Source organism: Podarcis raffonei, chromosome 13 (assembly GCF_027172205.1).
Source record: "Podarcis raffonei isolate rPodRaf1 chromosome 13, rPodRaf1.pri, whole genome shotgun sequence".
Taxonomy (NCBI): Eukaryota; Metazoa; Chordata; class Lepidosauria; order Squamata; family Lacertidae; genus Podarcis; species Podarcis raffonei.
The window spans coordinates 37,234,458-37,251,778 of NC_070614.1; the positions used below are offsets into that span (position 1 = coordinate 37,234,458).

The 17,321-nt window shown below is 45.1% G+C and overlaps 1 protein-coding gene across 1 annotated transcript in view; it reads right to left on the reverse strand.

Moving 5' to 3' along the window:
• The window catches only part of EPS8L1 (EPS8 like 1), a 31,444-nt gene extending 15,970 nt beyond the window's left edge, over positions 1 to 15,474 (reverse strand). The window contains exons 1-13 of the mRNA XM_053361985.1: positions 14,793 to 15,474; positions 13,786 to 13,829; positions 11,809 to 11,867; positions 9,117 to 9,278; positions 8,829 to 8,978; positions 6,989 to 7,071; positions 5,959 to 6,074; positions 5,764 to 5,816; positions 4,598 to 4,724; positions 3,462 to 3,550; positions 3,289 to 3,363; positions 2,281 to 2,429; positions 679 to 820 (exon numbers count right to left, since the gene is read on the reverse strand). Of these exons, the coding sequence (XP_053217960.1) occupies positions 679 to 820; positions 2,281 to 2,429; positions 3,289 to 3,363; positions 3,462 to 3,550; positions 4,598 to 4,724; positions 5,764 to 5,816; positions 5,959 to 6,074; positions 6,989 to 7,071; positions 8,829 to 8,978; positions 9,117 to 9,278; positions 11,809 to 11,867; positions 13,786 to 13,829; positions 14,793 to 14,929 (1,386 nt within the window). The 5' untranslated portion in view covers positions 14,930 to 15,474. The remainder of the gene's footprint in view (positions 1 to 678; positions 821 to 2,280; positions 2,430 to 3,288; positions 3,364 to 3,461; positions 3,551 to 4,597; positions 4,725 to 5,763; positions 5,817 to 5,958; positions 6,075 to 6,988; positions 7,072 to 8,828; positions 8,979 to 9,116; positions 9,279 to 11,808; positions 11,868 to 13,785; positions 13,830 to 14,792) is intronic.
• Between the last annotated feature and the right edge of the window lie 1,847 nt (positions 15,475 to 17,321).

Here is a 17,321-nt window from a genome sequence, read left to right on the forward strand (position 1 = left end):
CAAGCTCCCGGGGTGGTCCCGGGCAAGCCTAATTAATGTGTAGTTAAGATGCACAGGAAGATACAAGATTGGACACTTCTAGAAGGAAACTAGACAAATTTACGATAGTTTTATTACTGGCTGAATAGAGCTCCCATTTTCAGTGCCACTGTGCTGATGAATATTAGGGAGAAGAGGGGAGGACAAACAATGTGGGATAGATCTTGCCTTAACAGCCTGCTTGAGGAGCTTCCCTGAGGTATTTAGTTGGCCACAGAAGGAAGCAAAAGGCTAGTTTAAAATGACTTTTAGTCTTACTCAGCAGGTCTATTCTTATAGCAGAGAGAGAGAGAGAGGTGGAACTGTAGGAAGTAGTTGTTTTTTAAAAATGGTCTGATTTATGCAGTGAGTAGCGGCTGTGGAATTAAACAGTCATAACGCTCTTCTAGAAAAGTTGGTTCCACCAGATTCTTATTTGCAGCAATTGCAAACAAGAAATGAGCTATTGGATCCACCCAGAATGTATTAGGATGCCCCAAAATACATCAGAATGGATCCTTCAAGCCACTTTCTGCCCACAAGGAGAACTTGGTCTTTCTCCCAGGAGCATCAGATGCTCTTGCAGCTGTCCTCTTGCCCTCGGTGTGGGGTTCTTTTTTGCAAATGTTTATCCTGCCTGCTTTCCACCTCATCACTCACTTGGGCACGACGTTCTTCGTGTCGGTGTTGCATCTCCACTGGGTCTTCCCAAGGCTGGCCAGAAGCGTCTAGGCGTGGCGTCTCCCAGCCACTCCGGAAAGTTGGGTTGTAGGGATCTGCGTAGCCCCGGGGGAAGTCCACTCTGGGGCGCAGAGGGCAGAAAGGAGGTAGAAATGAATAGAAGAAAATAATACAATTGAGAATGAGTGAAATCATCAAATGAGGGAGGGTTATTGGGTTGTTTTTGTTTCGATTGTGTATTTTGTGTTTTCATATTGTGACTTTATGAGACCTGCAGGTATAGGGTGGTATACAAATTTAATAAACAATTAATAATAATGATGATGATGATGAAACCCCCAAACACATACTAAACTTGCCCATTCATTTCTGATTATAATTGCCAAAACCACTCGACTGATCTACCTCAAACCGATCAACACTGAATCACTAGCCAGTGTCACAAATGGATGGGTCTAATTCATGGGTAGGCAAACTAAGGCCCAGGGGCCTGATCCAGCCCAATCACCTTCTCAGTCCAGCCCGCAGACGGTCTGGGAATCATCGTGTTTTTACATGAGTAGAATGTGTCATTTTATTTAAAATGCATTTCTGGGTTATTTGTGGGGCATAAGAATTCATTCACATTTCCCCCCAAAATATAGCCCGGCCTCCCACAAGGTCTGAAGGACAGTGGAACGGCCCCCTGCTGAAAAAGTTTGCTGACCCCTGGATTTATCAGCAACATATCGAAGACCTTAGAATGCAAATCCCCAAGGTTTCCAATGCCCTCCGAGTTGGAAGTGAACTGCTGAGCAGCTCCAGTGACCAAGCTGCTCTGGTGACATCAGCTCAGTTCAGCCAATGGCAGGCAAGAGAGGTCATGGCGCCATGACTGCAAAGCTGAGCAGCCAGTGGCACGAAGGGAAATGGGGCCAGCACAGAACTGAGAGTCCAAGGAGATGGCTGCAGAGTTTAGGAAGAGGTGGGTGGGAAAGAAAGTGAACCAAACCACTGAAAACACAAAACTGGACAAAATTTGAAGAGGGGAGAACAGGGCCGGATTTAGGTTTGATGAGGCCCTAAGCTGCTGAAGGTAATGGGGCCCTTTATATGTCCAGCTGTCCTTTGTCAATAACAAATTGTCACTGTTTTTTGGTGTTGAATATATGCTATATGGTAATTTATGGACCTAATAGGTATCTAAAGCCAATTGCACATGTTGCCATGCAACCAGGCCATGCAGAATGTAGGCACCCTATATACAGGAATGAGCAAACCAGTGATATTTTAGGGAGCAGGTGAGCAGGCAGGGCCCATTATTTACATCATAGGAGCCTACACAACGCAAAACACTGTTGCTGTATGTAGGTTTTATTTTATTAGTTTTTTATCTTATATTTTGAAAATGTACATCCAGTTTCCCCCCCCCCCATAATTTTTTTTGGGGGGCCCCAAGAGAGTGGGGGGGAAAACTGGATGTACATTTTCAAAATATAAGATAAAAAACTAATAAAATAAGCTTGTTTAGCTTATGTGTAAATCCAGCACTGGGGAAGAAATAACAAACCAAGACAAGTCTTGAGTCCCTTCCCCCCTTACCTTGGCCTGGTCCAGTTTTCGCCCAGTGAATACCACAGTTCCGTCTCCTGGTCTCCCAAGCAGCCTCGCATCAGGGTCACTGCTTCCAGGGTCAGCATGGGGCTGCGCAGCTCAGAAGCAAACGCTGGTCCCCCTGAAGACTCCACAACCTGAAGTGAGATGCGAGAGTCAAAAACGCCAAGTTATTGTTATTGTTCTATTTATTTATATCCCAGTCCGGGACTCAAGGGGGCCCAAGTTCTCCACGGGAGGTGCTTGACTCTAGAGCAGTGGTTCCCAACCTTATTTTGGCCATGCCCCACCTAAGCATCTCTAAAATCCTGATGCCCCCCCCTTGACACACAATTCTTATTATTCAAAAAGTGAACTCCTATTGACATGGAGGAAGTCTAAAAGGCCATTAACTGTTAATAACTCATTCTCAAATTGCCCCCCCCCTAAAAATCAAATTGTCCCCCTGTGGGGTGTGTGCCCCACATTGGGAACCACGGCTCTAGAGCCAATCTGCACACACAGCAACATCGCGTGATGAAGCTTTTCATGGATTTTACCACGCTGCTCTCCAAGGATGCGGGGAGGGGATTGCACTTTTAATGCTCTCCCATGACATAGGAGACTTCACATACAGATGCCTAGCATGCCAGGGATATATGTTCTAGGCCAGGCATAGGCAAACTCAGCCTCCAGATGTTTTGGGACTACAACTCCCATCATCCCTAGCTAACAGGATCAGTGGTCAGGGATGATGGGAATTGTAGTCTCAAAACATCTGGGGGGCCAAGTTTGCCTATGCCTGTTCTAGGCTCCCCTTTGATACACCAGTTTTTCACATGTAATGTTTTTTTTTTTTTAAAAAAAAGGGTTTCAGTCCCATGTCTGCCATCCGCACAGTATAGTTCACCCTGTCATTCTGCTGCTTGGGCAAATCACCTTCCAGTGTTTAATCACCACTGGTTCAGCTGCCTGAGAGTTCATCTTCCCCTCCCCTCTGCCCCATCTGTTGCTTACCAGCTTCAACGGGTTGAAGAGAAAATGTATGAGCTCCTCTGAGGTAGGGTTTGCAATGTTCGATTTCAGCCTTGCCTGGGTGGTGGGAACAAAAGCGTATCCTAGTGGTTAGCATGAGCCAGGCAGGCGCCCTCTTGCTTTCTTGAGAGAAAAGCGCACCCAGCCACACTCACCAGAAGGCTGAAGGAATATTTCATCTTTGCCAGAGCATCTTCAAACTCCTCTTGGGGAGGAGGCCGGGATCGGATTGTCAGGAGTCCCTCTGCGGATGCAGCAGAGTAAGAAGATATTGACACCTGTACTGCAACTTGGGCTATTGTTCTACGATGACATTACATGCAACCTAAATTATGTATACTTCCTCTTGGAATTGCAGCGGAACAAAGCAAGAGGCATGAAACCGTGAACGAATGCCAAAACAGACTCAGGCATGTGTGTACATCCCACTTCCACCTCACTAGTCCAGAATCTGTTTTGGAGAGCAGAGCCCCTGGTCCCGATGGCTCTAGAGGCTTCCTCACCACAGGTGCCAAAGGCCTCCTGTAAATGCTCCACATAATGAAATTAATGTGCTACACATGTCAATACAAGATGCCCAGATGTGGAGCTGCACACACGGTGCACAGCAACCGTGTCAGCGAGCCTTTTGGATCCATGACCAAAGCTGCAGGATTTCTGCCTGCAGATGGGAATCCATTGAGGGTTCTGGAGAAAGGCCCCTTGCCCCAGGTTTTCTCTGAAAGAGCAACTCACGTCAAATGAGTGAAAAAAACACACACACAAAGACCTCTTGTATATATAGCAAAGCATGACAACTCTGCTATGGTGCTATGCTGAAACAGGAGACCTGGGGCCTGTTATGTTAGGGAAGCCTTTCAGAGCCCAGTGAAACTTTCTGGATTCTGGTGGGTTTCCAGAATTGTCCAGAGGGCAGAACCAGAATGTTCAGCCAGACAGGAGCAGCATTCAGAAGAAGAAGAAAAGGAGTTTGGATTTGATATCCCGCTTTATCACTACCTGAAGGAGTCTCAAAGCGGCTAACATTCTCCTTTCCCTTCCTCCCCCACAACAAACACTCTGTGAGGTGAGTGGGGCTGAGAGACTTCAGAGAAGTGTGACTAGCCCAAGGTCACCCAGCAGCTGCATGTGGAGGAGCGGAGACGCGAACCTAGTTCACCAGATTATGAGTCTACTGCTCTTAACCACTACACCACACTGGCTCTCTAGTTTCTAGCCACCTCAGTTATCATGGCAGGAAAGAGAGGGAAAATGTAGTTTCCTGGAGCCCGGTTCGATCTATATTTCTCACCGCCTGGTCCCCGGCGACGGCTCTTTGCGGAGCGCTTGCGTTGATCCAGGACACGGAAAGCTTCGGCCGATTTCTGCAGCTTCCCTATGAAGGCTTCCACGTCGTCAAAAACATGGTTCAGCAGCTCCTGTCAGACGGAGAGAGGAAGGGAGATAACAGTAGACAGCTCCAGCTGAACACTCTATATAGAGCCCTCTGTGTAAGAACCAAATGCACAGATCTGTACATGTCTACTCAGAAGTAAGTCCCACTGAGTTCAGTGGAGCTTACTGCTAGGTAAGCGGGTATAGCAGTGCAGCCTCAATTTCTAAAAAGAAAGAGAGAGAATTGTGGCATGCGAACTACATGTACTGGAATTCTCTGTTCTGTGCAAATTCATGAAGTATATTGTATTTAATTATGGGGTATCAGAGTTTTTAGCGGGTTAACCAGGCTGGGATAGCAGGCTTGTTGGTTTTTGAATGTCTGATGTAGATTTTTTCAATTTCGTTGTTCTGTATGGAACAATGATAATACTGTAAAGATTATCATATCGTATGAAGTGATGTTCCCTTGCCCTAACTACACTTTACTCCTGGAAAAGCAGCAAAGACCATCTACTCAATCTTGAACTCCTTGAAGGATTTCAAGGTATTTATATCAATGGCAGCATTCCATTGAGCTACAGCAACATAAAACAACACGTGGTTTGCAAAACAACAACAATACTTTTAACAGAATGAAAACACGCTTTCCTAAACATTTTTTTGGGGGGTGAGGGAACAGTATTTTTTAAAAGATATATAGGAGGGAAAAAAAAGTATTTAAGAGATCACCCCAAATATATTCTATAGGTTGTGTGTGCGTTTCTTAAAGTCCAGATATGCCAATACGTTCTGTACTTTTAACAGCTGTACAACAAGCAGGGGGGAAAGCCCACCACAGGTGTATCTCTCCCTATCATTGTTTTGTTACCTGTCCAAACCTGCACATACCTGTCAGGAAGCTGCTAAGGGCACTGACTATGCATCAGGGACAAAAGGTGACGGGTCCTATTGGGTGCATGCAAATATAACCAAATCCACAAATCCTACCTCATGGCAATCACTCCTACCTCCCACAAATCATTCTAACCTCTTTTGAAGGCCACCTGGTTTTTCACACCACACCTTTCCAGCTAAACTTACCACATTTTGCTCAGACTGAACAAAGGCCAGGTCAGATTCAGCTGCTGAGATATCTGGAAGCAGAAAGAGCCAGGAGGTTAGACACGCTCCACTATCCCTCTGCCCACCCTAATGTTCAGTGCTGTTCAACTCAGGCATAAAGGTGTGCATAGGTTTGCAGCCTTTGGCAAAGAGTCAGGGCTCCTGGCTTCTCACCATTCTCCTTTTGCTCTGGCACGATAATCGTTGTCCTGGAGGGCACCTGTTTAGGAGACTGAGGCAGGGTCTCCGGAGCCTTGTTGGTCTGGCTGCCAAGCCAATTCTGGGTAGCTCTGAAGACGAGAGACGAGAAGCAAGAGGTTGAGATAAAAAAGGAAGGGCCTGAGAGAGAATACTATTCTAGACATCTCTATCTCTCCTCTGGCTGAAGGATGGAGAATCTTTTACTGGTCAAGGGCTACAGTCCCTTGGGTGTGGGTGGGGTTGGAGCCAGTGGTGGGTGTGGCCAGAACCAAAGCGGGCGGGGCCATATCCCAAACTATGTCACTCACAAACAGGTGTACTGGCACTCCAGCAGCTGCTTTTACTGGTGAAAGCAGCTTTGGTGAGGTTTCTGCTTTGTTTTAGCAGAGAAGCGGTGCATGTGGGTGCTTAACCCTTTTCCGTTGCTTTTTTGCTGCAACTCACTCCCACTAAGCCACTCTCCACACCTCCACTCCGCAGGATTCAAGAACCATGGGAGGAAACTCGGAGGGGGGAAAATCAGTGGGACTTGCGTTAGAAAAATAGCAAGTGGGTGAAAGGGTCAGATCCCTCCACCCAAACATCTCTGCTGAAAAACCACACAGACCATTCCTTGTACAGCTCTTCTGCCCTAGAAAAAGCCATCAGCATGATTGAAATACAGTGGTACCTTGGCTTAAGAACTTAATTTGTTCCAGAGGTCCGTTCTTAACCTGAAACTGTTCTTAACCTGAAGCACCACTTTAGTTAATGGGGCCTCCTGCTGCTGCTGCGCCGCCGGAGCACAATTTCTGTTCTCATCCTGAAGCAAAGTTCTTAACCTGAGGTACTATTTCTGGGTTAGCGGAGTCTGTAACCTGAGGTGTCTGTAACCTGAAGCATCTGTAACCCGAGGTACCACTGTACACTGTGTGTGTGTGTGTGTACTTTGCAGCCTTCATAGTTTTAGAACTCCCCTTTGCCTCAGACCTGTAGCTATACAGGCTTATGGATCTGCATTCACCTGAGAGCCTCCTTCCGTTGAGCATTTCCACCGGACTTGAAGTCCAACAGAGCTCCATTAATGTCCTGCTGGATCAATTCTGCCTGTAAAATAGAAGAGAAACCAAGTCAGAAAGGGACTGAAATTTCACCCCCCCCCCGAGACCCGGGAACGTCCTAAGAGAAAGTCTGTTGCATGGAAGATTTTGACAGCTGTCAAGAGAGCTGCGAGTCAGCTAGTTGCCAGCTGGAAAAAGAGAACATTGTTTCTGCTGTTTTTGTTGTTTTATTTGAAAATAACGAGGGCTGATACAAATTAACTGGACTTTTGGTTTTGAGTTGAAAGGAATATTAAGGAACTAAAATCCCCCTAGAGGGGTAATAGGGATACTACATTACAAAAATGGCTGGAGCACGTAAATTTCAAGCAGAACTGGATAGAACACTCGCTCTCTTGGGAAATTTGAAAGATGAATACAATGTTATGTCTACAAAGATATCACTACTACACTGGACAGTGAACAACAGTTTTGAGCCTGATAAGGACTTGAAACAGGAAGCCTACTTAACTGAACAAGTAAATGAAACTGAAAGTGCAGAAATGATGGAGCAAGGTGCTGTCTTTGAAGAAAATGAAGGAGAAGCAGGAGATGTGCAGGAGTTAAAGGAGAGTTACAATATGAGGCCTGACATGATGATAAAAAAGGACAATAAAAATTGGATGTGGAAAGCCTGGTCTGAATGGGAGATTATAAATCTGCGGAAGGTGAAAGCTGGAGCCTTGGGGACATCTGGATCTGTAAGAAATTTGAAACAAGAGTTGGAGCCCCCCATAGGCTTCGTGTTCAAGTATGGAAGACTGGCTGGAAGCAACAAGGATTCTGCTGGGCCGGAGCCCCTCCGAGATTTGGGGTTTAACATTAAGGACTATCAAAGAGACCGGCAGAAAGGAACTGAGAGAGATAAAAGGGCCTCGGACGTGAGGTCTCCAGGCTAAATAAATAACATAAAGACTGATGGACATTGGTTGGGGACTGGAACCGGGAAAAAGGGCGGGTGGAGGCTGGGATCCAAAGGGTACATAAGGATAATTTGTTTTTCTTTTTATTTTTAATTAGTGGTAAGGAAATTGGGTAAATCGTGGAAGGGAAATTTTGGTCGACTTTAGGAAAAAGGTTTAAGAACAATTAATGAGGTATAAGTATTGATGTGTGTTTTTAATAAGGTAAAATTGGTTTCTTCTTTTTTAAATTAATTGAAAATAAGATTGTAAAAAATAAATGGAGGAAATGGAAAAAAGAGGCAAAGTAAAATAATGGTATGTTAGAATAAATGTATAAATTAAGGTAAAGAAATAAGTTAAGGACTTGCTGAACTGATAACTTAAATTGGAATACAAGAAGGGGAGGTGTGAGGAGGTCTGAGAAATAAGGTTAAGAACAATAAGTATGAATAATTTTATGTGTTTCTTTTTTCTTTTTTCTTTTTTTGTTGTTGTTTAATTTTGTTATGTATTTTTTTTGTTTATTTTTTGTTCTTGTTTAATTTTTGAAAATGCTAATAAATATTTAATAAAAAAAAAAAAAGAAAGAAACCAAGTCAGAAAGCTTGGCAGTGAGAGAGGAAACTCTCTCCCTTCCCCAGCTCCAAAATATGCCTTGGGGCATCACATTAGCCTTCACAAACCTGGTGCCCTCCCAATGTTTTGGACTTCAACTCCCATCAGCCCCTGCCAGCAGAGGAGGGCACCAGGTTGGCAAAGACTGCTTTAGGTTACTTTTCCTGCAGCTGGAAGAGGGTTTCTCTATCAAGAGTGGCTTTTCAAACTTCCCTTATGGATCCACAGTGTCCAGTTTCCTTACCCCTACATGGTCACATTCAAAGAAGTGGACATCTGGTTTGAGCTGGTGGGGTTCCTGGCACACAAGCAGAAGCAGCGACTGGGATCGAGACTCAGGTCGAACGGCTTCACAACGAGCCACAGCTGCTAGTCCGTAGTTCTCTAGCTCCTCCTGTAGGGGGAGACAAAGTCACCAAACAATCCAGACAAACCCTCTCCAAATAAGAGATATTGGATCACAGGGCTACAGCCAACAACCTCTTGGTCCCTATTCGCCACCCAACATCACAGTCCTGGGTTGCTCCTCTACCTTTGAGTCTATGTCAAAGAGCTTGATGGCCGACCCGTTGACCTGAAGCAACATCTCCTGAACCCAGATCTTCCCTTGGGCATCCATGACGGACAGTTTCCTGGTGGCATCCTCCACGGTTGCCAAGTCATCCTCGTCCCCGATGGAGAAGGTCACCAAGTGCTGGAAGATACAGAAGGGAGAGAAGCCTGTGCAAATCCGTCTTAAGTCACCGAGGTTACTTGTTGCCTTGTATCGCTAGTTTGCAAATGGTTCTGGGGACCATCAGAAGGGGTTCCATAATAATAATAATAATAATAATTTATACCCCGCCCCATCTGGCTGGTTTCCCCAGCCACTCTGGGTGGCTCCCAACAGAATATTAAAAACATCATAAAACATAAAACATTTAAAACTTTCCTAAACAGGGCTGCCTTCAGATGTCTTCTAAAAGTCAGATAGTTGTTTACTTCCTTGACATCTGATGGGAGGGCGTGCCACCACCGAGAAGGCCCTCTGCCTGCTTCCCTGTAACCTCACTTTTTGCAGGGAGGAAACCGCCAGAAGGCTCTCGGAGCTGGACCTCAGTGTCCGGGCTGAACGATGAGGGTGAAGGCGCTCCTTCAGGTATACTGGGCCGAGGCCATTTAGGGCTTTAAAGGTCAACATTGTGCTCGGAAACATACTGGGAGCCAATGTAGGTCTTTCAGGACCAGTGTTATATGATCTCAGATATGGTAGACAAGTATTCATGGGCATCAGTATGACTACCAAAACCAACCCTGCCCTAGAACATCCAGGTGCCCAAAAGTGGAGTGTGAGTGTGTGTGAATAGGTCTGAAAGTGAGTGAATGAATACATAAATAAATGAGAGAGAGATAGAGAGGGAGCGAGGGAGGGAGAGGAAGAAAGGCTTTAACAGGGTCTCTCCGCCATCTGATGTTTGGTTGGTGGGCAGAGAAGAGAGTGGGCCTTTTGGAGAGGGCTCTCCCCAGAGAAGCTAACTTGGCACCAAGTATGTTGGTTATTTGATGGAAGACCAGCTCATACTCCAGCTGGGATGTCCTCTCCCTCCACAGAGCCATCTGCTACTACCAGCTGCTCTGTGGGAAGCATCTCAATGACATTTTATATGTTGTCAGTCATATTCAGTACGCTTCTGAGTACCAGTTGCTGGAAGCTGCAGGAGAAGATGGTAGCTCTTGTGCTTGGCTGCTGCTGGAGGGTTTCCCACCGGCATCTCTTTGGCCACTTTGAGGGCAGGATGCTGGACTAGATAGGCCACTGGCCTGAACCAGGAGGGCTTCCCAGGAGGGCGTTTCCCTCACTGCAAAAAGTGAGGTTACAGGGAACCAGGCAGAGGGCCTTCTCGATAGAGGCGCCCACCCTGTGGAACGCCCTCACATCAGATGTCAAAGAAATAAACAACTATCTGACTTTTAGAAGACACCTGAAGGCAGTCCTGTTTAGGGAAGTTTATTGTGTTTTTAGGGATGCGGGTGGCGCTGTGGGTTAAACAACAGAGCCTAGGGCTTGCTGATCAGAAGGTCGGCGGTTCGAATCCCTGCGACGGGGTGAGCTCCCATTGCTCAGTCCCTGCTCCTGCCAACCTACCAGTTCAAAAGCACGCCAAAAAGTGCAAATAGATAATTAGGCAAGAAGGTAAACGGCATTTCCGTGCACTGCTCTGGTTCGCCAGAAGCAGCTTAGTCATGCTGGCCACATGACCCGGAAGCTGTATGCCAGCTCCCTCGGCCAATAAAGCGAGATGAGCACCGCAACCCCAGAGTGGGCCATGACTGGACCTAATGGTCGGGGTCCCTTTACCTTTACCTTTATCGTGTTTTTAATATTCTGTTGGGAACCTCCCAGAGTGGATCTGGTGGGGTATTATTATTATTAATAATAATAATAATAATTACTACTACTACTTTCTTATGATCTTATAGTATTGTTGATCATTGCTTTTCCCCCTAAAAAGATTGTATTTAATTTTATTTGTACACCACCTTGGAATAATTTGTGTCATGAAATGAGAATTGTGAGGAACGCATTTGTCCTGACCTTCCAGTATTAAACATGAGCTTATTCACTCTGCTGATTTTTGCCTTGTGCCATGGCTCTCCTTGGCGCTTACTGCTTCAATGTGGATTGTATAACAGGAATGCTTTTTAAAAATTATTTTCTTGTTTGGTTCCCCATATAGCTCTACCAAAGGACAGTCCAAAAAAACATGAAACACGAAAACTTTATACAGGCCTAGGCAACATCCCAAATGAACTAGAATACCTGTCTTCCAACTTGTGAGTCAGGATCCCAAAACTAGCTTGTAGGCCAACCTCAGAGTTACAGATTATTTAGATGATTTGTTTTGGAGGGAAGACTGTTTTATTTTAAAGAGGAGACAGGCAGGTAGGCAAACAGAAGCTGAGGGAAAAGTGTAGAGTTAAGGAGGATGTGTGTGGTAAAAAAAGAAGTCAGAGTCAAGTGACAAGTCAAAATAATTGAGGGCAGTTGTTCTAGAATGTTCTTCAGAATCCACTGCAACACATAGGCAATGGGTTTCCTCAAAATAACTCTGGAGGCAACCAGGAACCCCTCATCCTTATAACCTCTTCCCTAATATTACTCAGTTTTTCCCACTCTAATTCACTAGCCACTGATGTCCCACAGCTCTTGCCCCCGCTTTAGCACAGCCCAGACCCAAACTTACATTGACGGCATACTGTGAGACGTCTGCCATGATAATGCTGGAATACTTCTTCCTCTGCTCTGCAGAAAGAGACAAAACATTATTTAAGGAGGAGGAATTGTGTTGCAATGTTGACTTAAACCAGCAAATGAAACCTGAAACTTTAGTGTCGACTGTCAGCCGGGTCTGTTTAGCATCAAGCGGCAACTTTTATTTTAAAAAGGTGGCAGTGAGGGCGGGGATAGAGGAGGGAAACACTGTATTTGGGTCCATGTCCTATCCAGAACAAATGGGCAGGAAGGATGGGATTACAGGATATGCACACATTCATTCAAAGCACAAAGAATCCCAGGAAAGGCTGTTTGTTACCCTGTGAGAAGTGACCTACAGTAGCCAGGACAGTGCTTTAACTATGGTGTGTACCCAGCCACAATGCACATGAGGTCTGCCTTCTTTGTGACAGGGCTCCTGACAGTAGTGTGACAGTCGAAAATTCAGCAAATAAAACGTCATTTAATTTACATCCTAGGGAAAATTGCACATGCTTAACAGCTGCATGCCAGGATTGTTTTCAAGACCCAGAAACATCAGCATAAAAATGGGAAATAAGCACAAATGTATATACAGTCATACCTTGGTTGGTCAAACAGCTTAGTTCTTGAAAGTTTTGGCTCCTGAACGCCACAAACCTGGAAGTGACTGTTCTGGTTTGCAAACTATTTTTGTAAGCAGAACGTCCGATGGTGCTTCCACGGCTTCCAATTGGCTGCAGGAGCTTCCTGCAGCCAATCAGAAGCTGTGTTTTGGTTTCTGAACGTTTTGGAAGTCGAACGGACTTCCGGAACAGATTCCGTTCGATTTCCAAGGTACGACTAAATGTACACACATTATACATATTACTATATCTCTTGCTCATGCACACATGCAATGAGTGAGGGTTTGCCTAGTTTAAAGGACAATGGCTTGTATCCAATGCTAATCTGACTCAGAGTAGACCCATGGAAGTTAACGGACATGACTAACTTAGGTTCATTAATTTCAATGGGTGTACTCTGACTAGGACTAGCACAGGTTAAAACTCTTAATAAGAACATCCAGGGATTTATCTCTCTAAGGAACACTTTTCAGTTCTTAAGAAATTATTACCTCTTCTAAAGAAGAGGGATGTAATTACTGCCTCTCCCTGCGGGAACCAGTTTAGCTTGTGAGAAATACATACACACCCATCTCCTCCCTTCTTACTGCTTCTCTGCTGATTCCTGCTTTTACCCCACCCCATGCGGCACAGAACCTTTGGTTTTTAAATCCCAGGAAAACTAAATGTTCAAGCTCCCTCAAGTCAAAGGGGAGAAACACAGAGAGGATGGAAACCGAAAGACTGACAGGTTTCCTGGTTTAGTTTGCAGCAGAGGAGCAGAAGTTTGTTGTGGTATCATACACAAGATCCCAACGTTGGAAGAAAAAAACTTTTAGTTTCATAGCACACAGCAGAACATGAGGGGGAACCATGCCAGCCTTGAAAGCTCTGAAGAAACAGTTATGAGCAAGACAAATTTTGCAAAAGATCACCCATATAAATTTTTTTTGCAGCACTTTTCAAAGCTGTGCGAGTTCTTTATTATTAAAAAAAAGTGAGGTGCCTGCACTCAAGGAGATTATAAAGCAATAAACTGCATTTTGATGGTAGCGAAGTCAACCAAGGAAGAGAGGGGAGGGCGAGTCAAGGGATTAATTGTAAACAAATGTGGTTATTGAGGGTGAGGAGCAAAGAGTTAAGCCAAAGGTGTTGATGTGAGAAAGGGATCCCACGTGACATACTCAGGAAGGGAGTTCCAGGTGTAAAGATCATCAGCAGATCCGTTTATGAGAGCTGGTAATCTTTGAAAAAGTTGAGGATGCTACAGCTTCAGGACTGAGAAGGTCTTCAGATTTGAAACGTACTAGCACACTCATAAATAAACAAATCTTCCAGATACATTCCTATACTCCAAAACTCACCATAAATGGCTCTGGCACTGGGCTTGGAGCGGTCACTGCCGAGGCTGCAAGACAAAATGGACTAGTTATTCAACAACCGGAAGAAATCACCTCAGGTCCACATTTCCAGACTACTATACATCCTTCTCAAAGCTTGCTAGGTCCTCAGGCTCCCCTCCGCCCATGAATCCTGGACGCCAGTATCTTCTAGGGCTGGGGGACCTGTCCAAATCCTATCTATCAGTAATCTGTGCCACTAAATTTTACTTCAGCTCCCAAACAAGGCCATGGCGCTATATTGAAACAGCCCAGTTTCTGTTCAAAGAGGTTTTGCAGCCATTAGTGCTGCAGCCCACGTCAACTCTAGTCCCACAGCCACCAACCCCTTTTGTCAACCCAGAAGTGAAAGAAAAGGAAAGGCAAGACTATGGCAAGACTTCCTTGCCATACCAGCAGGGCCTCTACATGATCCCCAATGGCTGTTTTCTAAGCAGTCCCTTGACAATGCTCAGTAAGTTCAAAAATCACAACGAAAGGGGCAAGAGAACAAGGGAGGTATTCCTGGTGAGTTGCAGCAGCTCATTTTCTAGAAAAATAGAAGGTGAAGCGTAGGAGACACCCTTGACTTAAGATCTGGGAAGGGTGTGAGTTTTGGAGAGAATCCTGAGGTTCAGAGAGGGAGGTTTAGAGGGTTGCATTTGCTCCCCGCCAGGCCTGAGGGTCTCCACCTTTTGTGGAGGGCAGTGGCTCTCCAAGGTTTCAGTCGCTGGGCCTTCTTCCCAGAGATGTGAAATGTCAGGGATGGCACCTAACACCTTTTCTATGCAGGTCGGGCTCTCTCAACCCTTGGGACAAAAAGTTTGTGTGTGCCCAGAACACCACAGAAGGTTCTGGAAAGCATAGAACTTTGTACCTAAGCTCTACATCCCAGATAAAACTGGGCACACTTTGAATTTCAGTGCCTCCCTAGCTAGTCTTGCTCCCAAATCTGTAGGTGCTGGATGGAGTTCTCTGACAGCCCCTCTTACCTTCCTGAGTCACTCATGATGTCAGCGGCCTCGTCTGAAAGTCCCAATGCAACCTGGCAAGCATAAGAAGAGAAGCTCGGACTTTGGTGGCAAAGGGGTGGAAGGAACAAGAAGCCCTGACAATAACAGACTGGCATTACAAGCTACAAGAATTTGCTGAAATGGCACAGTTAACAAATACCCTGAGAAGCAATTCAAAACAAAAATTTATGGAAAAGTGGGATAGATATAAAACATATGTTCAAAAATACAGTAAAGGTTCGCTATCTATGCTAGCATTTGATTGACGCTGGAGTGAGAATGAGTTGAGAAATAAGACTAAGAGCACATATTGATATAGGAATGTATTAGATAAAATGTAAAGAAATATACAATAATAAGAGTACATTCATCTGTAAAAAAGGAATACACAACAGGATAGACAGGAAGTCTAGTGTGTTGGTATGTATATGATTTTGGAGGGGGAATTGTTTTTGTTTTTTCTCTTTGTTCTTTCTTTTTTTGTTTTGTTTCATTTTCTTTCTAGGTATATAAAATTTGTATATAATTTTTGTATACATGTTGGAAATTATATTATAGTAAGTCCTGTAATGTAATATGACAATGTTTACTGATGTAATATAAGAATGTTAACAAATAAATAAAATGCAAATTCAAAAAAGAAAAAAGAAAAAAGAGAAGGTTATCCGTTTCACGACAAGCCTGCATAGAGAAAGCAAGTAGCTTTTGTTGCTCTATGGGGTGGGGAGCCCCCAGGGCTGGATTTAGGTTTGATGAGGCCCTAAGCTACTGAAGGTAATGGGGCCCTTTATATGTCCACCCCTGTCCTTTGTCAACAACAAATTGCCGCTGTTTTTTGAGTTGAATATATGCTATATGGTAATTTATGGACCTAATAGGTATCTAAAGCCATTTGCCATGCATGTTGCCATGCAACCAGTCCATGCAGAATGTAGGCACCCTATATATAGAAATGAGCAAACCAGTGATATTTTAGGGAGCAGGCTAGCAGGCGGGGCCCATTACTTACATCATAGGCAGCTACACAACACAAAACACTGTTGTTGTATGTAGGTTTTATTTTATTTGTTTTTTATGTTATATTTTGAAAATGTACATACAGTTTTTTCCTTTATTTTTTTTTGGGGGGGGCAAGAGAGTGGTGCCCTAAGTTATATAGCTTGTTTAGCTTATACGTAAATCCGGCACTGGGAACCCCAGATCCAGGGGCCATATGTGGCCCTCCAGCACTCTCTATCTGGCCCTCGGAACTCTCCCCACACCAATCCTGCTTTGCACCTAGAGCACAGCTGTCAAATGTCCCTTATTTGAAGGGACAGTCCCTTATTCCAGCGCCATGTCCCGCTGCTGTCCCTTATTGATGGATGTCCCTTAAATGTCCCTTAAATGATGTCCCTTAAATTTCAAAGGAAGCAGCTCCTCTCCCTCCCTCCCTGCCGGCCAGGGAGGAGGGAGGCTCCAACTGTGTTGCTTGGCTGTGTTGCTCAGCTAATAAGAAGTCTAAGAACGACTGGGGGGTGGAGCTTGCATGCCTTGTGTGTGGCTAGTTAATGCAAGCTGAGGGGTTTTTTTTAATGCTGGACGCCATTTTGTTGCACGTGCTGCTGCAAACTTTGCAGTGCAAAGCCAGGCCAGGGAGCCATCTTAAGTTGAGGCTGCACAGGCCTTGTGGTGCATGTGATTCAGATTCTATTCAGTTGAACCTCTGGTTACAAAGTTGGTTGGACAGTGTTCTCGAAGCAACCAGCGTGAGTTTGACCAGACTGCAGGAGGACAGGAAGACTGGAGTGCCTGGAACAGGTGAGGCCGCAGGTCCCTTATTTTGGCTGCTGGTCCCTTATTTTCAAGGCTGCCGGCCCCTTATTTTCAAATCTGTAAATTGACAGCTATGACCTAGAGTGTTTTTACCTGGCTGGGATGTGTCCCTAAAAACTCTGTGGCTTGTCTGGGTGGAGGACGGAGAGGGATGTGCTGTACAAAAGTAATTATTTGCCTTTGCTCCTCTGCCCACTTTTGCCTCTGGCCCTGCCTACCTCTGGCATGTAGCCTTCAGCAGGCCGCCTATAAGGAAATACAGCCTTGGGGCTGAAAAAGGTTCCCTACCCCTGTGCTAAAAAGAACAACGGCAAATGCCTGTTCTCCCACTAGAAGAGTGGTTTCAGAATTCATTAAGCAGGCCCAGGCAGCTGCCAACGGACACCCAGCGGACATTTGATTTCAGGGATCATTACCCCAGACCCCAACACACACACACACACACACACACGTAAGTACTCTGAGCTCTGCACTCATTTCCCTTGTTCTTGCAGTTAGAATCCACTTCGCCGAAGCGTCCTAAACAATATTATATGACTAGCAAATTCAAGCTGACATTGCTAGTTGAGAGGTGAACGCTTTGCATTGTGGCTCAGGTACCTTGATGCTACATTTGCATGCCTTCACACCTGAGGTGGGTACTGTCAGGCTTTGGGCCTTGGTAAGAGGGAGGCTCAAAAAGTAACTTTTAAA